The sequence below is a fragment of the Bufo gargarizans genome, chromosome 3 (assembly GCF_014858855.1).
Source record: "Bufo gargarizans isolate SCDJY-AF-19 chromosome 3, ASM1485885v1, whole genome shotgun sequence".
NCBI lineage: Eukaryota > Metazoa > Chordata > Amphibia > Anura > Bufonidae > Bufo > Bufo gargarizans.
The window spans coordinates 205,913,951-205,938,192 of NC_058082.1; the positions used below are offsets into that span (position 1 = coordinate 205,913,951).

The window sequence follows — 24,242 nt, forward strand, 5'->3', positions numbered from 1 at the left end:
TATGCCAACCGCGGGATTATGAGGTGCATGTGCATTATATGTACCTTCCTGTCCCAGTGATGTCTAGTGGAATAGGCAGTAGACCATGAGATCCCTAAACTAAAACTCAAAGGGTCCAATTCCTGTGCTAAGCTTATGCTAAGCCCCTTTGCTAAACTGCCTTGATTATGAGCCCATAGCTGTTATTAAGAGCTCATATACACGACCGTATGCATTTTGCAGTCGGCAAAACACGGATCCGCAAAAAAATTGATGACTTCAATGTGACATCTGCGTTGCATCACTTTTTTTGCAAATCCATTGTAACAATGCCTTTTCTTGTCTGCAAAACAGACCAGAATAGAACGTGTTGTTTTTCAGAACGGACATACGGACATGGAATGCACACGTCATTTCTGTATTTTTTTCAATTTTTTTTTGCATATGGACTTGTAAAAAAACGTAACGGAAACGGAAGAAAAATACGTTTGTGTGCATCAGTCCTTACACTGATAGATGTAGCACACTTCCAGATAAGGAAACAATTGTACTGCTTCTATGTTTAAAGGGAACCTGACATCTCCAAAATTCCCTACCCAAGCGCCCGGAACGGAAATGGAAAAAAAAATACATCCGTGTACATCAGTCCTTATACTGATAGAGGTAGCACACTTCCAGAGTAGGAAACAATTGTGGGTTCAGACCTGAGCGTTTTACAGCGCGTTCCTTCGCGCTGTAAAACGCTCAACAGGCAAGAACCAATGATTCCCTATGGGAATGGTTCTCATCTGAGCGTTTTACAGCGCGTATGATCGCGCTGTAAAACGCCCGACGCCCCAAGAAGTACAGGAACTTCTTTGGGGCGTCTTGTCGCGCGTTCCCGTACATAGACTTCCGGGAACGCGCGACAATGGGCATTCGCTTGTCTCTGTATGCGCGATTGCAAATGCCCGTACAATCGCTCATACAGAGCGTACGTTCAGTACGCTCAGGTCTGAACCCAGCGTTAAGCTCAAGTTATCTCGTCTCCAATACTGTCTTTTGTTGTGGGATCTGATGAGCAAATTTGCAGCAAAATAACTTTATTCCCCCTGCTCCGGGTATGTATATAAGCAACTTGAAGTCAAGGGGCGGCCACCTTCATGGTCCAGGTCAAGTTTGCGTGCACCCTTCCTGCCTCCTTCACTCTTCTAGGTGGACAGGTGTTTTTTTCTTTCTTCAATACTGATGCCCCAGATATTCGGTGCTTGTGCCATCCTCTTTAGATCTCAGCTCCTGCACAGTGCACCCAGCTATAGTGTGCTGGGCTTCAGAGGCTTGACCTGAAGTGTGAAGGATGCCACCTCCTGGACTTCAAGCTGCTAATTTACATATAGGGAACAGGTGGAATTTGGCCATCAGATCCCACAACAAAAGACAGTATTGGACACATGGTAACTTGAGCTATAGGCTACTTTCACACTGGCGTTTTGGTTTCTGTTTGTGAGATCCGTTCAGGGCTCTCACAAGCGGTCCAAAACGGATCAGTTTTGCCCTAATGCATTCTGAATGGAAAATTATCTGCTTAGAATGCATCGGTTTGGCTCCGTTCCGCCTCCATTCCGCTTGCAGCGTTTTGGTGTCCGTCTGACCAAACTGAGCCAAACAGATCCGTCCCCATTGACTTACATTGTGTGTCAGGGCGGATCCGTTTTCACTGACATAATATGGCACAATAGAAAACCGATCCGTCCATCATTGACTTTCAATGGTGTTCAAGATGGATCCGTCTTGGCTATGTTACAGATAATACAAATGGATCCGTTCTGAACGGATGCATGCGGTTTTATTATCTGAACGGATCCGTCTGTGTAGATCCATGACAGATCTGCACCAAACGCGAGTGTGAAAGTAGCCTTATGGTACTGCAGGGGGGGGCATTATGGAGATGTCAGGTTCCGTTTAAAGATGGATACCCACACTGATCCACTATAAGAAATATTAATCTGGGAGCAGGACTAGGTCAGTAGGAGTTTTCAGCCCAGGAATTCACTAAGCACAGGGTCAGAATACAATATATAATGTTTTATCTCAAAATAAAAAATGATATAAAACATTTTTGAAAAAAATAATAAATAATGATATCAATATGGTTGACTCAACCTATAATGCAATGAGTTGTAAAGCTATTATTTTATGGACCTAATGAGGATCTCATATGTCTGTGATCTCGTTATATGGACTATATTCTGCTATTGAATGACATTGGATTGGTGACCATTGATTTCTACTACTAGGTAAACGCATAAAGCTCTGTGACAAATAATGTAATGCCTCTTCCCTACTTGTGTAATTATTGCAGGCATTCACAGTTGTTACTGTGTTCAATTCAATGACAGCGGCTCTCAAGATAATCCCGTTTGCTGTAAGAGCTACCTCAGAAGCTTCTGTGTCCATCTCTAGATTTCAGGTGGGAAAGTGTGTTTCACTCTGTTGGTGCTACATTGTTACAGTTCCTGGTAGTTGAAGAGTCCTCATTGTGTATCTCAGAATATAAAGATGTAATTTAAAGTAGGAAGGCCCAAAAAAACTGTGAAATGTAATATAATGGTAACATGATTGGATACTATACCCCTGCCTCAACATTCCTTGTAACCTCAAGCGTATATGTATAGGGTTCAGTGTCTATGTTCAGGTTTTTATGCAGTTTTCAAAGCCTTAGTTGTGAACCGATAACAAATAGAGAATTAAAGACTGAATCTTCTCATTTTTATTCTACTCCTGGCTTCGGCTTCAAAAACTGCATCGAAAAACCTCAACATGAATAATGGCCTAGAAGTTCACCAGTTCACCCACTCTTAATCAGCATAGACATTTATAGTCTGTTCTACAAAGTCCTATATATGACAGTCATGACTCGCAAATTCCAAATTTGATAACATTTGGTGCTCCAGCCTGTAAAGCCTCTGGTAGTTCTCCAGCCTGTAATGCCCCATATATTAAAAGAAAAAAAAAATAATCTAAGTACTCACCTGATTCCCGTTCTCCACCGCCATCCGCAATGCAGGCCACTGGCCTCTTCTCATGTGTGGCCTCAGTTGCCACATCCCGGCACAGGCGGTCATGCAGGTATTTGTGGCCTTGTGATCACCCTGCCTGAGACCTGGAGCAGGAGGTCATGATGATGTAAACGCAACCTCTTTTGCTGTCCTACTGCCTTACAAGCTTCAGGCCTATGGACTGCACCTATGAGGCTGAACAACAGGGATAGCATCCATAGGCTCCCTCGTGCTTCCTCCTGAGGTGAGATGCTCACTTTGCCTCATGGCAGATGCGGCACTGCTCATGATGACCCCAATTTTGGATTTTTCAAAATGACTAAGGCTACTTTCACACTGGCATTTCTGGGTCCTCTTGTGAGATCCGTTTCAAGGCTCTCACAAGCGGCACAAAACGGATCAGTTTTGCCCTTATGCATTCTGAATGGATAAGGATCTGCTCCATTCCGCTCTTGAGACTCTTGGTGTCCGCCTGGCGATGCGGAGCCAAACGGATCCGTCCTGACTTACAATGTAAGTCAATGGGGACGATCCGTTTGTCACTGGCACAATATGGTGCAATTGTAAACGGATCCGTCCCACATTGACTTTCAATGTAAGTCAGGACGGATCCGTTTGACTTACACTTAGGGAGCATTCACACGACTGTGTTGGTTTTGCGGTCCGCAAATCACGGATCCGTATGTCTTCAGTTATCTTTCCGTCTCCGTTCCGTAAGTCCGTATAATATGGACGTGGTGCTTCTGTGTGTCATCCGTTTTTCACGGTCCGCAAAAAACTGAAATGGGGTTTCCTAGAATGTTTTCAGTCCAGGGGTCCGCAAAAAACGGATGACATACGAATGCATTTCCGTGTGCTATCCGTTTTTTACGGACCCAATGACTTTCTATGGGCCCACGGACCTCAATTTGCGGCCAAGTATAGGACATGTTCTAAAATAAAAGCAACGGACACATGGAACGGACAGCACACGGATGACAATGAAAGGCATTTGAAGACCCATAGAAATGAATGGGTCCGTGCATTGTCCGCAAAAATTGCGGAACGGACGCGGAACTGACACGGAAAAAAAACACGGTCGTTTGAATGCTCCCTTAGACTTTTTTTTTTACATAGTAATGCAAACGGATCCGTTCTGAACGGATGCAAGCGTTTGCATTATAGGTGCGGATCCGTCTGTGCAGATACCAGACGGATCCGCACCTAACGCAGGTGTGAAAGTAGCCTAAATAGTAAAGACGACATTTTAATTGTACCTGACTTAGTATTTTTCAGTTGACTTCATTGATGAATTTTTTTGACAAAGAACTGGATGATATATTATTATCTTGGCTTTCAGACATTGTATAACTTGATCACCCCTAGGCAGTAACAGAACACCATATGCAATTTTATTTTTTTTTCCTAGTAAAAATACTTTCATGCTTGCAGAAACATTAGACTTTAGAAATGTAATGAATTGTTCATTCATGCTCTAGGGTTCCCGCCACCCTGGTTAGGGGTTACAATGACGAGAGATGTCACCTTTTCTACTAATATCCGCTATAAATGCTCTGTACAAATAGAACCTGTTGCTGTAGACAAATCTTACATCAGGTGTTTTGTGACATATTGTACACATTGTGTTATACTATTGTCAGACTGTATAGACATCTCGAATGAACAGACAATAGATGCTCTGCTTCATGCTCCTGCTTCTATGCTCCATTTTACATTATTTTAAACACTTTAATATATTTGACAGAGATTGTTCTTGATGGAAGAAATTGATACTAAGAATAAGGAGGAAACAAATCCGGATTTCTGTGTTGAATTTCGAGGCGCATATTTGACATGGAAGTCAGGAGCACTGGTCAGATGTGCAGATGAGAAAAAACATGCAACGGAAGATCAATCCGCTAAAAAACAACTTGTCCAGGCTACTCCATCACACCCGGGAGACGAGCAACGTTCAACTAATGGCAATCCAGTTTTCCATGCTTCTGAAGTGAAACAAACATTCCTTTCTACTAGTGACTCAGGCGTTCCTGTATCACTTGGTTCACCTGTACTTCTTAACATAAATTTTTCTCTGCAAAAGGTAATTCATAAAATCTAGTATACTGCCATATTTTATGTCACCTATTGGTTTTGCAGAACTTGATATACTCACGTGTTAAATAGGTTTTCTGGAAGTACAAAATTGCTTAGGAAAATGCAATACATCACCCTTTTCTAGAGACTTTCAGATCTATCAGGGATGGTGAGGTTTTGCTATTGATGCCTAGTGTATGCATAGCCTGATGGACATATTGTAACCCACAGTCACATTCAATGAGATAACGCAAAGGTTGCACCTGCAATAGAGTTGTCACTTAATACAAGCCAGTTCCTGTTTGTGTGCTTCAGGGTTTTACAGCACTTGCATTTTGTGTGGTTGTGCCATTCTTTCAGCTACCTGAGTCTGCTAGGGGCATGTATACTCTTCATTTTACTTATCAGGCAGCCACATGACATCCAGTAGCTCATGTATAATGCAGTATACAAAGCATAAAATTACAAGAAAAGTAAACCAACAGTTTATACACTGTGGAGATGAGACTTTGCAATTTCAGTACATGTTCAAGTATCCCTGAGGCACCTATACTTAAAGGGGTTAATCCACGACTATTGTAAAAAATTAAAATCAGTGATCATATAGTACATGCCAATCTCGTTCTAACAGAGCTAGAACTATCCCTGTACCTCACATGGATCCAGAGATCTCCCCATTTATTGTCTGTTCTGCTTCAGCTAAGGGGTTGTGTCCATGCTCTCCCTATCACAGCTCAGGAGGCGTGTCCATGCTCTCCCTATCACAGCTCAGGAGGTGTGTCCATGCTCTCCCCATCACAGCTCAGGAGGTGTGTCCATGCTCTCCCTATCACAGCTCAGGAGGTGTGTCCATGCTCTCCCTATCACAGCTCAGGAGGTGTGTCCATGCTCTCCCTATCACAGCTCAGGAGGTGTGTCCATGCTCTCCCTATCACAGCTCAGGAGGTGTGTCCATGCCCTCCCTATCACAGCTCAGGAGGTGTGTCCATGCTCTCCCTATCACAGCTCTGGAGGTGTGTCCATGCTCTCCCTATCACAGCTCAGGAGGTGTGTCCATGCTCTCCCTATCACAGCTCAGGAGGCAGTTGAATGATGAACGAGCATGTGCAGCCTTCTCAGTGGGCAGGTCAAAGAAATAAGAAAAAAAAAACAGCAGGTAGCGCTATACAGATACTTACAGTATTATTGAATAGCTCAATGGATATGCTAAATGTTTAATTACATGCATTTACAAAAGTATTCAGATCCAGACGCTGGTTTGAAAACTGTAGAATATTTTTCGTGGAACAACCGCTTTAAAGAATCATTAAACTTAGAAAAAAATGTTGACATGTCATTGCAGCATATCAAAGGTTTTGATGGGTGAGGATCACCATCTGAGTGCTGAGACCACCACCAATAGCTAAATCGAGGAGAGAGAAGCGTTCACATAGCATGCTCTCTCTCCTCACTGCAGGAGAATTTTTTTATAGAAAATCTGTGAGTACATTTTGATTCCATCTCCTGCAGTGAGGAGAGAGCGCTCTGATTATTCCAAACTGGCATATACTTTGAGCAGTCTCCTATACTAAATACCGTAGCTTTTTACCAGACCACCCTACTTTGTGTAGGAACCAAAGGGTTGGTCTTTCTGTCACCACTCTCCTAAGGCCTTATTCACATGTCCGTGTCTGTTTGACATCTGTGAAAAAAAATGGTCAGTTGTTTGGTCAGGGTTGTCTTTGGTCCCAGTGTCTGTTTTTAGTTTTTTTTTGGCCCCATTTGTCATCAATTTTTTCCGTGCGCTGGGCTGGTAGGCTGAAAAAAGGGATTTCCCAAGCATCTTCTAGAACACTGAGGACAACTGTATTCATGGAGCCATAGACTTCTATGGGTGTGTTTGGTTTGCAAAATGGATCAAAGTAGTGCACATCTCCTTTGTTTTTCCACTGACTGTCCGTGAGAATATGTGAATAAACACACTAAAATCAATGCATAGGTGTGCTGTCCTTGGAGAGCATGGTCAGCACACATCTCTGATTCACTGACATGTGAGCATGGTCTAAAAGATCGGTTTAGCACAAGAATCCAAGCTACTATCCATTTCCCATTCCATGAAATGTTGGAATTGGACTGCTAAATAGTAAATCAAAGCATTTGGCAAGCCCAACACTCCTTCTTCCTTGGGTAACTTAAAGGGGTATTCTGGTTATATAAAGTTATCTCCTATCCACAGAATAGGGGATAACTATTAGATCTGTCGAGGTCCTACTGCTGGAACCCCCACCAATCACAAGAACCACAAGATCTGCTCTCTAGGTTTCACAGTAATGGTAAATTTCCTCTATTTATTAACCCCTTCCCAATCAGGGCCATAATAGTAAGGCGCTGCGTGAAATGACTTCTCGAACATCACCGCACAGGTACAGCGCGCTGATTGGGCGGATGCAGGAGCTGCACCCGCCCAATCGGCAGCAGGGGGCCGGCAGTCACTGAAAACAGTGATGCCAGCGCATTAACCCTTGCTATGCTGCGGTCAGCGCTGACCACGGCATGTGCAGGGTTTGTGGAGGGAGCGGGCTTCCTCCATGTCCCCATCAGGTCCCCGTGTGAAAAAAGGGCAACACAAAACCAAGATTTTATTCTTTTCAAAAATGCTTTTTGAAAAACTTAATAAAAATATTAGATATATTAGGTATTGCTGCATCCATAACAACCTTCTCTATAAAAATATCACATGATATACCCTGTTAGGTGAATGTAAAAATAAATAAATAAAAACTGCCTCAGAACAGTCATTTTTTGTCACCTCGCCTTTCAAAATGCGTAATATCGAGTGATCAAAAAATTATATGCACTCCAAAATGGTACCAATGAAAATGTCATCCCGCAAAAAATGAACCAATGCCATCCATAAACCAATCTATTAAAATCCGTGCTGCAAAAGCCATATAGCGCTCCTTCCCTTCTGAGTCTTGCCATGTTGCCGTATTCAGGAGAAAATGGGTAACAAATGGGGAGCTTTTTCTCCTGTTACCCCTTGTGAAAATGAAAAATTTGGGGCTAAAGCAACATTTTATTGGAAGAAATAAAACATTTAATTTTCTAAATGCCGTAAAACTCTTATGGGGTCAGTACATCCCTTTATAAATTCTTTGAGGGGTGTAGTTTCCAAAATAGGGTCACTTTTTGAGGGTTTCCACTGCAGGGGTATGTCAGTGTCTCTTCAAATACAAAATGGTGCCCAAAAACCATTCTAGCAAAATCTGCCTCCAAAAACCATATGGCACTCCTTTCCTTCTGACCACTGCCATGTGCCCCTACAGCAGTTTACTACCACATATGGGGTGTTTCTGTAAACTGCAGAATCAGAGTAATGTATATTGATGTTTATTTTGCTGTTAACCCTTGCTGTGTTGCAAGAAAAAATTTATAAACATGAAAAATCTGCAAAAAACAAAAATGACATTTTGAAATTTCACCTCTGTTTTCCTTTAATTCTTGTGGCACACCTAAAGGGTTAACAACGTTTGTAACTTCAATTTTAAATAATTTGAGGGGTGTAGTTTCTAAAATTTATGGGTGATTTCCATTATGTAAGCCCCTCAAATAGAGCTGGTGCTTAACATAATTCTGAATGAAGTTATTATGGGTATGCATCCCCATATTCATTGGATGCTTGAATGTACAAGGTCTGCTCTCCTGAATGTGAATGACTAATGGCATACAGACAGGTATCAAGTAGAGTGGGTTCCTGCCTGACTGGCATCATCTCACTGTGGTAGGTGGGCACAGATGTGTTTTGATTAAAATATATTGGCTAAGAATCTCAGATTTGATCACATCAGAATGAGGCCTTAATGTATATATCATTTTTGTATCTGTTGTTCTGCAAGTGCTTTTATTTTCAGTAATTTCTATCCGTCCCTATATATAATGAAAGGGCCTTAAAGGGGGTATCCAACCCCTATAATGACACCCCTAATGGCTGGGCACTTCATGTTATAATTACCCCGCTCCCCGGCAACCGCGTCACTCCAAATTTCTGCACAGCCGCCACTGCATCTCCCCGTCGCGTGGATCAAAACATACGGGAGGGGGGGTAGCCAATAGCAGGCTGCGATGGAAACGAGCCTCCCTAGCGTCACCCGCGATTCTAGGAAGGATGGTCATTGTCCCGGCCTGCTATTGGCTGCTCCACACACCATCATCGGATGTTTTGATCTGCGCAACGGGGAGATGCAGCGGCGACGTGGGTGCTGGGGAGCAGGGTAAGTATAAGCTATATGAGGTGCTCGGCATTGGGGGGGTCATTATAGGGGTTGGAAAACCCTTTTAATTGGCTCCCCAGATCATTGGAAATATATATATATATATATATATATATATATATATACTTTAACCAAACTATTATTATTTTCAGAGTAATCATTTCACAGACTTATTCATCTCTGCATATCTAAGAGAAAACATAATTGTATTATTGTTGTATTTCCGCAGGGCAGACTTGTAGGAATCTGTGGAGGCGTTGGGTGCGGTAAAAGTTCTCTAATATTATCTATTCTAGGTCAGGTATGTTTGATTTACTTATCTGCTTCTGCTATTGGAATAGCCAGCTGTTTGATGAGTGATCTATTACTTATTTATTTTGTTGTTGAATATATCATCCTATCTGTTATAGAGCAGGAGACTGATGTCTGGTTTGTGGAAAAACATTCAGTATAATTAGTATTTTATTCATTGAACACTCTGGCAGACTATTACTAACAAGCGTTTGTAGGAATGCTCGTTAGTGACGATCTGCCTGTGTAAAGGTGCCGCCGATTACCTGATGAACAAGCAAAATACTCGTTCATCTGGTAATAGGGTCATTGGTGCGGACACCTAAATAATAGTTTGCCGACAGCAGATCATGTTGTCTAAACAGCCTCTGCTGCTGGCAAACAATGATTCTGTATGGGGACAAGTGATGGCATTAGTGATCGCTCCTGACATCACTGTGGAGGAGATCTCTGCATGTAAATACAGCAGTCTTCTTCACTGATGACCAGGCGCTTGCCGGTAAGGAACACTTCCTTCCTGATAATGATCTGCTCAATTGAACAGTGTAATGGGATCTTTAGTCCAGTCCTGCTGAATGGTTACTTATGTAAAGGGACAGCTCCAGGGGAGTACACAGATCTCATAATGCCCCCTAAGTAAACAGTGTATTGGCCCCCCTGCCGCACCCAGTGTCCCACTACACGTGCATTCCCAATGCAGAATAAAAAACATCATGCCCCAGATTTCTGATTAGTTTATAATTTATTTTATTATGCTGCCGAAATTTTTTATAAAAGAATACTCCAGTGAGGCCCGCAGCCTTCTTGCAGCTTACCCTGGGCCTGTGATGGCTAACCTCCGGCACTCCAGCTGTGGTAAAACTACAACTCCCAAGATGCACACTTGCTTGGCTGTTCTCAGAACTCTATAGAAATGAATGGAAAATGCTTGGAGTTGTAGTTTCACCACAGCTGGAGTGCTGGAGGTTAGCCATCATTGCCAGTGACGTCCCGCTCATCAGTCACAGCTCAGTCCCATTCAAGTCAATGGGGTTTAGCTTTGATACCAAGCTCAGCCGCTATCCAATGGTGGCTCTGTGCTTAGAACATCTTATTTCTCAATGTATTTACACCAGATAAATGGCATAAAATACCTTAATAAATCTCCTGCTTCTCCTCACATGGTATATTATAAAACTGGCTTCCTGCAGCCACCACTAGGGGGAGCTCAATAAATAGGGATTTGATACAGCTACCATTGACTGCAGTGGAAGCGGTAAACATCTCTTTACAGTGAGCTTTCCCTAGCGGCAGCTCCATAAAAATGCAGTGCTTTATAGGCCGGAAATAGAAGGAGTTTAGAGCTGGCTTACCCTCCAGGGCCCCACAGAAGTCGCATGGTTTGCTTCCATGAAAGATACACCACTGGATGGCTGTCAATCATTTAATGCATAAAAGTTATACTTAATCTTTTTCAATATACTTTACTGTTAATCAGCTCAGCAACTCGAGCTTAAAAATGTTGCCTCAAGAAGACTGTTCCTATTCATATGCCCTTTTTACAGCGTATGGATGTCACAGGGTGAAGTTCCATGCTTGGGATGGGACCCTCTTTTATGAGCCAGCATGGAAACCCACTTTGTAAGAGTGTCTCCTGCACTAACTGAGCTGGATCATCCATGCATTACATGGACAGCTATTCATGTAATTGGCTGCCATGTAATGCTACATGTGTGCTGCAGGGGAAATCTCTGACCATATGCGACTGCCAGGGCTTTTCGTAACGAGCTTCTAGGTAAAGAAGATTTGTCTTCTTGAGACAACCCCTTAGGCATAAAGGTTCTCTTTAAAGGGGTTGTGTTATATCAGACACTGATGGCATATCACTAGGATATGCCCTCATTGTCAGATAGGAGCAGGTCCCAGAGGTGGGACACACACCCATCTACAGAACAGGCCCCCCCAGGGAACATAGAGCAGCCTTACATGCACAGCCAACCTCCATTCACAGCTATGGGAGTTCTGAGTAGTGGGAGTAACTGAGTCGAGCGTCGGCTCAGTTATTTCCAGCAGTCCCATAGCAGTGAATGGAACAGTGGCCGTGCTTGCACAGCTATTTTCAGAACTCCCATAGCGTGTGCAAAGTGCTCTCTCTACAGAACAGCCCCCCCCCCCAGTGAACATAGAACAGCCTAACATGCCAACCTCCATTCATAGCAGTCCCATAGCAGTGAGTGGAACGGTGTCCGCGCTTGCACAGCAATTTTCAGAACTCCCATAGCGTGTGCAAAGTGCTCTCTCTACAGAACAGCCCCCCCCCCCAGTGAACATAGAACAGCCTAACATGCCAACCTCCATTCATAGCAGTCCCATAGCAGTGAGTGGAACGGTGTCCGCGCTTGCACAGCAATTTTCAGAACTCCCATAGCGTGTGCAAAGTGCTCTCTCTACAGAACAGGCCCCCCCAGTGAACATAGAACAGCCTAACATGCCAACCTCCATTCACAGCAGTCCTATAGCAGTGAGTGGAACGGTGTCCGCGCTTGCACAGCAATTTTCAGAACTCCCATAGCGTGTGCAAAGTGCTCTCTCTACAGAACAGGCCCCCCCCAGTGAACATAGAACAGCCTAACATGCCAACCTCCATTCACAGCAGTCCTATAGCAGTGAGTGGAACGGTGTCCGCGCTTGCACAGCAATTTTCAGAACTCCCATAGCATGTGCAAAGTGTTCTCTCTACAGAACAGGCCCCCCCAGTGAACATAGAACAGCCTAACATGCCAACCTCCATTCACAGCAGTCCCATAGCAGTGAGTGGAACGGTGTCCGCGCTTGCACAGCAATTTTCAGAACTCCCATAGCATGTGCGAAGTGCTCTCTATCACTTTGGGGGCCTTGTTCTGGGGATAGGAGCAGGCCCCAGAGGTGGGACCCACACCTATCTGACATTCATGGCATATCCTAGCAATATGCCATCACCGTCTGCGATGGGCCAACGCCTTTTAGTTAGCAGAGATATCCACTCATGCAGTGCTGAATTACAACAGGTATTCCACCTTGTAGACACGTATCATTGGCGATGATTAGATCTGGCTGGGTGCAGCTGTCACCTTCTATTATATCAGCAGCGTTATTACACTACAGTCATAAAAAAAACATTCTTAGATGAAATACATGTATGTAATGTGAAAGTGAGAAACTAACATTAAATACCAGGCGAACCTTTATTGTGACCTTTAGTTTTCTTATCTGTCAGGAAAAAGACGTGACGATGTGGAACGCACTAGCACAGGCAAACAGATTAGTGCAAAGTCATTCTGTCCATGAGCCATAATCTGCTCAACATGGCCCAGATAAAAGAAAATGGGCAGCTCACTTTAACCTAACAAGTAAGGGTGAATTCACATTGCGTATGCAGCGAACATCAGGTATAGGTCGGGAAGATTTCGCCACGGATGCCTCTGACATGTGTCACTTTATAGACGGCACATTACTGAATACAGACACAGGTGCAAGCTCTGTGCAGACATCCTGCAAGTTAGGCTACTTTCACACTCGCGTTTGGTCCGTCATGGATCTGCACATACGGATCCGCACCGATAATACAACCGCATGCATCTGTTCACAACGGATCCGTTTGTAAACTTTGTATTAAATTTTACATTGGCCAAACGGATCCGTCTTGAACACCATTGAAAGTCAATGGCGGATGGATCAGTTTTCTATTGTGCCAGATTGTGTCATGGAAATCGGATCCGTCCCCATTGACTTACATTGTGTGTCAGGACTGGTCCGTTTGCCTCCACTTTGTTTTGCAAGCAGCGTTTAGGGTGTCAGTCGCCAAAGCGGAATGGAGACTGAACGGAGGCAAACTGATGCATTCTGAGCGGATCCTTTTCCATTCAGAATGCATTAGGGCAAAACTGATCTGGTTTGGAGCGTTTGTGAGAGCCCTGAACGGATCTCACAAACAGAAAGCCAAAACGCTAGTGTGAAAGTAGCCTTAGATCACCTCCACGCGGTGCGTATTGCGTATGTAAAGATTTTCCAGTTGGAATTTTGTGCAGAAAAGATTTTCAAAATCTCATCTTTATACTTTATAATTTTTCATATGTAAATTCAGGGCCGGCTTCAGGTTCATGTGGGCCCTTAGGAGAAAAGCTCTCAGTGGGCTTCATTTTGCACTACCCACATGGCAATGAAACTGCATGCCGATACCTAGGAGGGCCCTCCAAGCCCTCCTCACAGCCAGCAGCTGCAGGTTTCCTCCTCAGTACAGTGATACAGTCCTACTGTGGAGCAGATGGCAGAATATTGTGCCGCACTGTGGTATCTGGTTCAGCTGGGGTAGTATATTGCCCTACACTATGGTATTGCTGGCCCTGCCTACAGATGTTGGCCCTGCCTTATTATGTTGTCTCGTCTTCTGTCAATTTTGACCCACCTGCAACATGGGGCCACTTACACCTTTTTTTTTCCCATGGCCACTTTTAGTTCCCATTCCGCCCCTGATTATGGAAGTTGCCAAATCAGTCCCTCAGGTCTACTCTCAGTATTCCGTTTTTAACTGTACACGCTCCAAAGAGAAACCACAGACAGTGAATATACTGCAGACTGGGAGAGGGTTGCTGAGCTGGAGGCACTTTGCCCCACTTTATTCTTATGATGCTGATGTGCAGCCAGCCTCCTCTGACTGGCTGTGCCCACTCCGTTTTGGCACCTAGCCTGTTGGGCTCTCCTGTGGCTTCATTACAGATCAGAGAGCCGCCATCTACTATTGGCTGAGAGCTGAGGTGTAATTATTCAGTACACGGTAGTAATGCCTAGATGTGACCCTTCACAGTAGTTATGCCCACATTGTGTCTTCTTCACAGTAGTAATGCCCACATGTGCTCCTTTCACAAAACCTATGGTCAGATATGTGCCCCCTTCACAGTTGCTACTCCCAGATATGTCCCCTCACAACAGTTATGCCCAAGTGTGTGCCCCCTCACAGTAGTTATGCCTAGGTATGTGTCCTCTCTCAATAGTTATACCCAGATATGTGCCACCTCACAGTAGCTATGCGCAGATATTCCCCCTCACGGTAGTTATGTCCAGATATTCCTCCTCACGGTAGTTATGCACAGATGTGCCCACTCACAGTAGTTAGGCTCAGATATGTGCCTCCTCTCATAATAGTTATGCCAAGATATGTGCCCCCTCACAGTAGATATGTCAATATATGTGCCCCCTTCACAGTAGCTATGTCCAGATATGTGTCCCCTCACAGTAGATATGCCAAGATTTGTGCCTCTTTCACAGGAAGTGAAAAAAAACTAACCGTAAATACTCACTTGGTTTCTGCCATGATCTGCGCTCCCCAGCAGCAGCAGGTTACTGTGACACAGACCAGCAGCGCAATGTGCCAGGACATCCTGCAGAATAATGGGATCCAGCGGTTTCCGGCATAAATATCAAGTTTTAGTCCCATTTCATGTGTGCCCACATTGATGAGAAAAATGAATATAAAATGTATGCAAATTAACCTCTATGAGCAACGGGGGCGTTACCACTACACCTAGAGGCTCTGTTCTCTCTGTAACTGCTGTGCCTTCTCCACTTTGATTGACAGGTTCAAGCAATGAAACGTCATCATGCCTAGCCCTGTCAATCAAAGTGGAGAAAGTGCAGCAGTTGCAGAGAGAGCTGAGCCTCTAGGAGTAACGACAACTCCCCCGTTGTTCCTAGAGGCTCCTTTGCATATATTAAATAATCATTTTTCTCAGCAATGTGGGCACATATGAACATGGGACCAACACAGATGCCTTCAGCTCCCAAGCGCACATGTAACAGGTCAGTCAGTGTCATAGGTACAAATCTGCTGACAGGTGCCTTTAAAGATCAAATCAGTTGTATAGCTGAAAACTCATAATGCAGTGGGAAACATTGATAAAATGCAGTTAGTATACTATAGTAGTATAATATTAGCAATAAAAATATAGTGTCTCTATTCAATATTTTCTCGATTGAAATATAAGGGTTTACTTTGTATTTAAATAAAAGGAACCTGCCTCCATGAAAATGTGGTGTAATCTGCAGGCACCATGTTATAGAGCAGGAGGAGCTGAGCAGATTGGTATATGGTTTTATGGGTGAAGATTAAAGGGGTCGTGTCACTTCAGCAAATGGCATTTATCATGTAGAGAAAGTTAATACAAGGCACTTACTAATGTATTGTTATTGTCCATATTGCTTCCTATGCTGGCTGCATTCATTTTTCCATCACATTATACACTGCTAGTTTCCATGGTTATGACCACCCTGCATTCCATCAACGATGGTCGTGCTTGCACACTATAGGAAAAATCACCAGCCTACAGTATGTGAGCTCTCACAGTCCCAGTCACCACAGAGGCTAGCACTTTTTCCTATAATAACCAATATATGCCCCAACCAGGGATTCCTTAACTATTCAAACAAAAGAATAGAATTACACACATAAGCCTGTGGTATACACTATAATATAAAACCTACAAACAACTACCAGACCGCTTATAAATGAATATCATTTTATTACATAATTGCAAAAAGCTATCTCACAAACAGGATTAAAAGAACATAGGTGCAGAGAAAAAGCAACATCATCTGGAGGATGAACTGCCTGCTGTGATCCGCACTCTGCCGCAAGTGTGAAAGTAGCCTTACCCATGCTGTGCTTCCTCCAGGATGGCGCCAGCCCCGACGAGCGTTTCGGTGAACCTTTGTCTGGGGGAAATGCCAGCCTACAGTATGTGAGCTCTCACGGTCCCAGTCACCACAGAGGCTAGCACTTTTTCCTATAGTGTGCAGGCACGGCCACTACTGTTGATGGATTGCAGGGCGGTTGTAACCATGGAGACGAGCAGTGTATAATGTGATGGAAAAATGAATCCAGACAGCAAAGGAAGCAATATGGGCATACCTTCCAACTTTAGAAGTAATTTAATCGTAAAGAGGGACAATATTTGCCGGCATGCATCGCGGCAATTTTTTTCATACTAGGCAACTCTGCCAGAAGCATATTTACTGACACCGTCACAACTGCAGCAGCCAGGGATCGGTTAGGTGAGTATAAGTCCTGATTTTTTTTACAGCATGTGGAGCCAATGGGACAATTTTTTTTCTTGCGCTTCAATATCCATTTAAATATTAGCACAGAAGTCAGAGATATTTTAAGGTCCAAATTGCACCAAATAATGAAGTTCTGGTCTAATATACAAGTAGAAACCATACAGATAGTTTAAAAAGGAGCAATTTAGTAAATTTATTAATACACATTTGTACATTAATTCCCCAGGTCAAAAAGATGGACATTTAAAGGGAGTCTGTCACCACATTTGACCATATTAGACAGATCCTATAGCGTTATATGTGCCACCCAGCATTTAAAAACAGTACAAATTCGTAGTCGGCGCATGCGCAGTAGGTATTGCGATGCCCTGCCAGGACCGGGGATCGCATCGCAATACCTACTGCGCATGCGCCGGCTACGAATTTGTCCGCGCAGCCGCAATGGAAAAGGCGAGGGGAGGGGAGTAAACGGGCGGGCACAGGCACAAGGAGGGCAGGGTTATGAGCCGTTGGGGAGGTCCGGTCTTGGGCTCGGAAGATTGAGACACCGCCCTGGGCACCTGAGAGGGCTCGTTTACATAATCTTCAAAGTTCATTTTTGGCAGAAAGAAGACTCGGTTATATGCAACAAAGGTACCGTTTTTAACTGCTGGGTGGCACATATAACGCTATAGGATCTGTCTAATATGGTCAAATGTGGTGACAGACTCCCTTTAAGGATCAAAGAGGGACAGAGGGACTTGGGTCAGAAAGAGGGACTCTTGGGAGGCACGATATGGGTAATAACAATACATGTTATAAGCTGGGATAAGCTCAAGGCACCCACCAGGCTGCTACCTCTTGGAATAATTCCGCTGTAGTTGGCAGTTGACTCATCAGGGTCAGAGACACTGGTGCAAAGCACTAAGCGAACAGGCAATACTTGTAGTCAGGAAACAGGCCGAGGTCAGGGCATGTGTATTCATAAAATAAGTTCAAGGTTATGGTAGGGATCGGAGGGTCGGAGTCAGTAAACAGGCAAAGTTTGGTACATGGTAAGACAAACAAAAAAGCACACCTTCAGTAGAGCCAGAAAGTGCAAGTCCTATGGGAGACAGGAAGATACCTTGCAGCCTGGTGAAGGCTGCAGCCTCCCAGCTGGAGGGCAGAGAAGGGTCAGCGGGGCCCAGCTATTGGGCAGGGACTTGGTGAGTGATGTGGTACCCTACCTGCTCTGGATAGTGGTGTTATAAAAATATATACGGTAATAACGTTTCACGGAGAACGAGGAGTTCACTTTTTACCAGGACAGGCAACCCTTGTTTTTTCTTTAAGAGATCAAGCTTTCTTTAGATTATGAGATCCAGAGATATAAAGTATTATACTGTAGTTCTTATCTCAATGAGGTATGGATGCATATATGTAATACCCAGAGTGATGTTACCAATGCCATCAAAGGACAGCCACCAATTATTTCCAACAAGTAGGACAGCGGCAGACACAGAGCGCTGCCATGAGAGTCTTTTCATAAATTAAAGGGGTTGTCCCATGAAAAATATTCTACAGTTTTCAAATCAGCATCTGGATCTTTTGTAACTGCAAGTAATTAAAAATATAGCATAGCCACTGAGTTATTCAATAAAATATATGTGTATAGCGCCACCTGCTTTTTTTTTCCCTTATTTCTTTGACCTGCTCACTGAGATGGCCGCACTTGGTCAGTATCATCCTTCATCTGCCTCCTGAGACACACCCCCATAGCTGTGATAGGAAGAGCTGAGACACGCCCCTTAGCTGCAGCAGAAAAGACACTCCCCTTGAGCTGTCAGCTTGATATAAATCTAGCAGAGCAATGATGGAGAGATCTCTGTATTCATGAGAGGTACAGGGCTGGTTCTAGCATTTTTTACATTAGTCATGGGATAACTCCTTTCAACAAATCATGCACCTCGTCATAAATTAAACTCTGGTATTTCATAAGTTACCCCAATAAGTTTTTCCTTGTTTATTAACTCTTTACTCCCATTTTTATTACTTTTTAGCTAAAGAGACAGGGCATGTGTCATCTCTCTTGATCTGTCTGTTATAGTAAATACTTGTATTTCAAATATAATTCTGGAGCATCTTTTATTACAACTCAGATTGTGCTGTTCCTCTCTTGTTCCTCCTGGAAATGTTTCTACACAGTCTCAAATAGCACTGATTGACAGATTCTGTATGGACATGTCTATTAACAATGGGTAACATCCAGTTGTCAGTGTATTCATACATATTTTTAAAGTATAACTGTCGTATTTTTTTTATATATTTTTTTATTGGATTGTGATGATTAATATCACCTTGGTGGCCCTATTTCAACTTTTCACTGTTTATTCAATTACCCCTTAATTCCACAGTTTTGTTCCCTGTACTGCCTACTTTTACCTGTGCTTAAAATAGGGTTGCTATGCAGGTCCGTCTATGTGTTGAAGGACGGAGGACGCAGAAGCACGCAGCGTGCAAGGTCAGATTACTGACAGCCAGGGACTGTGTGTAAATATTTAAAGCCAGGTCCTCCCCAGCAGCTGATAACAGTGCCTGGGCTGTGTGCACTTCTCCCTGTCCCTGCGCTTGGCAGATGCTCCTTCACTCAGCAGAGCAGGACAATGCAGAGTTGAAGCAGCGCAGACCAGGGAAGGGAGATCTGCCGTCTGCTCAGTGTATAAATGAAAGCAACATGTGGTAGGAGGACCCCTTTGTGCTGCAGGAGATTAACCCTTTAGGGGGAGGGCTCTGGTTACTGACACTTTTGGGGGGCTATTGTTACTGGCTAGTGAGGGCAGGCGGGATTAGCCTCAGGGTGAGGGCAGTGGCGGCCATCTTAACTGAATAGTGAAATTGCAGTTTTATGCAGACTGGTTGCTAAGGGCTGAATCTTATTAAATATGGGGTAAGTCAGTCTAATAGTAACTGATTCTGGAATATCATGTTATTAGTAACTACATATATGAAAATTGAAATTAGGGTCTAAATGTGACAGTTATCCTTTAAGGTATAGCAGGAATAGGAAATCACCTAATACAGTGTTCTAACAAAAGGTGCCCTAGAATTATTTTTTCATTACTAATACAGGCACTTACTAAGGGCAGAGGACTGAACCAACAGTGGCATGATGTAGAATGAATGGTTGCACGGCAGACCTAAATAAAACACTTTTATTATATATACTATACTGTAGGTGACTGTACTGGAAGGCACAATATCAGTAAGTGGCAGTATTGCCTATGCAGCCCAGCAGGCCTGGATTTTCAATGCATCCCTGAGAGAAAACATCTTGTTTGGAGAAGAATATGATAAAGAAAAGTAAGTTATACTTATGTTCTTGTTTGTTTCAGTTTACATTTATTTGATGTTTATTGGCACAGTGAACATTGACAGTAATTATACAAACTCAATGAAGGATCTTAGTACATGGATCAGTGGCACCTTGGCACACAGCATACAGCACATCTACAAGGATTGTAAGTATGCACAGTAGTCAATATTCTTCCCATTCCGTTAAGAACGTAAGGCTTAGGGTCCATTCACACGTCCGCAAAATGGGTCCGCATCCCATCCGCAATTTTGCAGAACAGGTGCAGACACATTCATTTTCAATCGAGCCGGAATGTGCTGTCCGCATCCGCATTTGCGGATCCGCACTTCCGTTCTGTAAAAAAATAGAACATGTCCTATTCTTGTCCGCAATTGAGGACAAGAAAGGGCGTTTTCTATGAGAGTGCCGGCGATGTGCTGTGTTTTGCGCAAAAACACATACGGACGTGTGAAATAATACATATGAAAATTGGAGACCTATTTCCATCTAGCAAACAGTGCATACTTATGCAAGGTTCAAGGTAAGTGGTGAACTTCAAAAGCATACAGTATATAGGGTAGAAAGATGGTGCAAGTGCTACATGTCAGTGGGTGCCAACAAGCCACTCTACTTAGGCCAGGCTATTTAAAGGCGTTGTTCCATGACTGATGTAAAAAATGAAAATCAGACATCATATAGTACACGGCAATCTCTTTCTAACAGAACCAGAACCAGCCCTGTACCTCACATAGATCCACAGATCTCCCCATTCGTTGCTGCAGTTGCTCTGCTAGATTCTCTTCAGGCTGGCAGCTCAGGGGCGTGTCATTTCTGCTGCAGCTTTCACCCTATCACAGCTCAAGGGATGTGCCCTTTGTGGTGCAGCTCACTTTCTGTGATTGTCACAGTTCAAAGAGTAAATATGGCTGGTGGCAGTTGTAGGATGCAACTTGGCATGTGCACCCTCTCAGTAGGCGGTCATATCACTAGGATATGCCGTAATATTATGTGACCCCCCCACAACCCCAAACACAATGGGTTTCCAAGATTGTCACTGTGTAGGGAAAATTAGTGAAGTGGGCGAAGATCTTTAGTCAAACCCTTGTCAATCACTAAGTGATGGTACAAACTAGTGTGACCAAGCAATGGATTTCCAAGTCAAGAAAGAGATTCCCTACAGGAAGATTCTGATAAGATGCTGCCATTTGTCTTCATCATATGAGTCGAAGTGACACATTATTGGGCTAAAGGATGATATTTAGACCAGAAATTCTTCTTAAAGGGGGTCTCAGGGCATTTTGTCTAATTATCGCATGGTACTAACCTGTGGAGGGAAGATGTTTGACATGGCACTTACTCTTGCTCCCCCAATTCCGCTGCACTCTTGCGCTGCATGCTCTTCTGCCCGGGTCATACCGGATGTGGCTGCTTCTTTTTCTCTTCAGCTGCATTGACTATAATGTAGCTGAACAGGAAAAGAAGAGACGACACCCAGTTGGGTCCCAGGCAGAAGAGTATGCAGAGTGCAGCTGAGACAATGGCCTCGGGGAGCGAGGGAGGGAAAGTACTATGTAAAATATCTTCCCTCCACAGGTTGGTACCATGCAATTATTAGACTAAATGCAAGGAGAACCCCTTTAATACAAGAACAGGTCCTTCTAAAAAAATTAGCATATTGTGATAAAGTTCATTATTTTCTGTAATGTATTGATAAACATTAGACTTTCATATATTTTAGATTCATTACACACAACTGAAGTAGTTCAAGCCTTTTATTGTTTTAATATTGATGATTTTGGCATACAGCTCATGAAAACCCAAAATTCCTATCTAAAAAAATTAGCATATCATGAAAAGGTTCTCTAAACGAGCTATTAACCTAATCATCTGAATCAACTATTTAACTCTAAACACCTGCAAAAGATTCCTGAGGCTTTTAAAAACTCCCAGCCTGGTTCATTACTCAGAACCGCAATCATGGGTAAGACTGCCGACCTGACTGCTGTCCAGAAGGCCATCATTGACACCCTCAAGCAAGAGGGTAAGACACAGAAAGAAATTTCTGAACGAATAGGCTGTTCCCAGAGTGCTGTATCAAGGCACCTCAGTGGGAAGTCTGTGGGAAGGAAAAAGTGTGGCAGAAAACGCTGCACAACGAGAAGAGGTGACCGGACCCTGAGGAAGATTGTGGAGAAGGACCGATTCCAGACCTTGGGGACCTGCGGAAGCAGTGGACTGAGTCTGGAGTAGAAACATCCAGAGCCACCGTGTACAGGCGTGTGCAGAAAATGGGCTACAGGTGCCGCATTCCCCAGGTCAAGCCACTTTTGAACCAGAAACAGCGGCAGAAGCGCCTGACCTGGGCTACAGAGAAGCAGCACTGGACTGTTGCTCAGTGGTCCAAAGAACTTTTTTCGGATGAAAGCAAATTTTGCATGTCATTCGGAAATCAAGGTGCCAGAGTCTGGAGGAAGACTGGGGAGAGGAAAATGCCAAAATGCCTGAAGTCCAGTGTCAAGTACCCACAGTCAGTGATGGTCTGGGGTGCCATGTCAGCTGCTGGTGTTGGTCCACTGTGTTTTATCAAGGGCAGGGTCAATGCAGCTAGCTATCAGGAGATTTTGGAGCACTTCATGCTTCCATCTGCTGAAAAGCTTTATGGAGATGAAGATTTCATTTTTCAGCACGACCTGGCACCTGCTCACAGTGCCAAAACCACTGGTAAATGGTTTACTGACCATGGTATTACTGTGCTCAATTGGCCTGCCAACTCTCCTGACCTGAACCCCATAGAGAATCTGTGGGATATTGGGAAGAGAAAGTTGAGAGACGCAAGACCCAACACTCTGGATGAGCTTAAGGCCGCTATCGAAGCATCCTGGGCCTCCATAACACCTCAGCAGTGCCACAGGCTGATTGCCTCCATGCCACGCCGCATTGAAGCAGTCATTTCTGCAAAAGGATTCCCGACCAAGTATTGAGTGCATAACTGAACATAATTATTTGAAGGTTGACTTTTTTTGTATTAAAAAACACTTTTCTTTTATTGGTCGGATGAAATATGCTAATTTTTTTAGATAGGAAATTTGGGTTTTCATGCGCTGTATGCCAAAATCATCAATATTAAAACAATAAAAGGCTTGAACTACTTCAGTTGTGTGTAATGAATCTAAAATATATGAAAGTCTAATGTTTATCAGTACATTACAGAAAATAATGAACTTTATCACAATATGCAATTTTTTTTAGAAGGGCCTGTATAGTGCAGAGGTATGATTTGAGCCAAATTCCAACAATGCTAATACTTTACTTGGATGCATTCAGTAGACTTCATGATTCACTCTAGCTGTAGTGTTTTAGAGGGATCCATTTAAAAGAAGTCTCCATGAAATGGCAAGTGAGCTCATACCTTTAAAACTCTGCATAGCACTAATAGATCACTGTGAAAATCTGTGTGTAGTCCATGTCATCCTCTACGATTGTGGAGTCTTGAACCGAGTTCATCATCCTTCTCCCTCAGGTACAAGAGCACTTTGGAAGCATGCTGCTTATATCCTGATATTCAGTCTCTGCCTGAAGGAGAATTAACTGAGGTAAACTGACTTAAGAGGCTGTAGAATATTCATATAGAAATAGAGCCAAAATTCATAATGTACCAGAAAATGCACAACCAACTCACATGGTGTGAGGGACCTTGGTTTTGGTGGCTTATGCACAGTGAAAGGGAATCTGTCACCACAGTCTTAGACTATTATCTGCAGTAATACAGTAGTACTGCAGATAAAGAGTCCAGATTGCTGTTTTATTTTCCTACTGCCCCTCGTTTTCCCCCGTCAGCGTTTAAAGCTGCACTAAAATACATTGGCAGGACTGCTGCGCATGCGCACACAGGTCCTCTCCTTTATATTATCATGGCACAGCAGTCCAGACTGTGTATTTCAGGGTACATTTGAGTGCCGACAGCTGGGAAGCAGGGGGCTTTAGGAAAGTAAAAAATGGAGATCTGCATTTTTTATGCGCAGTACTACTCACGTACTAGTCCAGATAAGTACAATTCTGATTTTTTTTTTTTATTCAACCCACTACTAGGTAGGTTTACCTAATGATCGACCAATGCATATGTAAAACCTCTTTTTAACCAAAAAAATAAAAAAAATAACTGGCATATAGTTTGTAAGAGATACAATTTTCTGGGCTTAACACTAATTTTCATTAAACAGAATATTT

General features: G+C 43.4%; 1 protein-coding gene across 2 annotated transcripts in view; it reads left to right on the forward strand.

Annotated features, from left to right (window-relative positions):
* The window catches only part of LOC122931157 (multidrug resistance-associated protein 5-like), a 118,481-nt gene that overhangs the window by 18,556 nt on the left and 75,683 nt on the right, over positions 1–24,242 (forward strand). For both annotated transcript variants that reach the window (XM_044285146.1, XM_044285148.1), the window contains exons 9-13: positions 2,321–2,428; positions 4,762–5,097; positions 9,570–9,641; positions 19,899–20,023; positions 23,536–23,608. In XM_044285146.1, the coding sequence (XP_044141081.1) occupies positions 2,321–2,428; positions 4,762–5,097; positions 9,570–9,641; positions 19,899–20,023; positions 23,536–23,608 (714 nt within the window). The remainder of the gene's footprint in view (positions 1–2,320; positions 2,429–4,761; positions 5,098–9,569; positions 9,642–19,898; positions 20,024–23,535; positions 23,609–24,242) is intronic.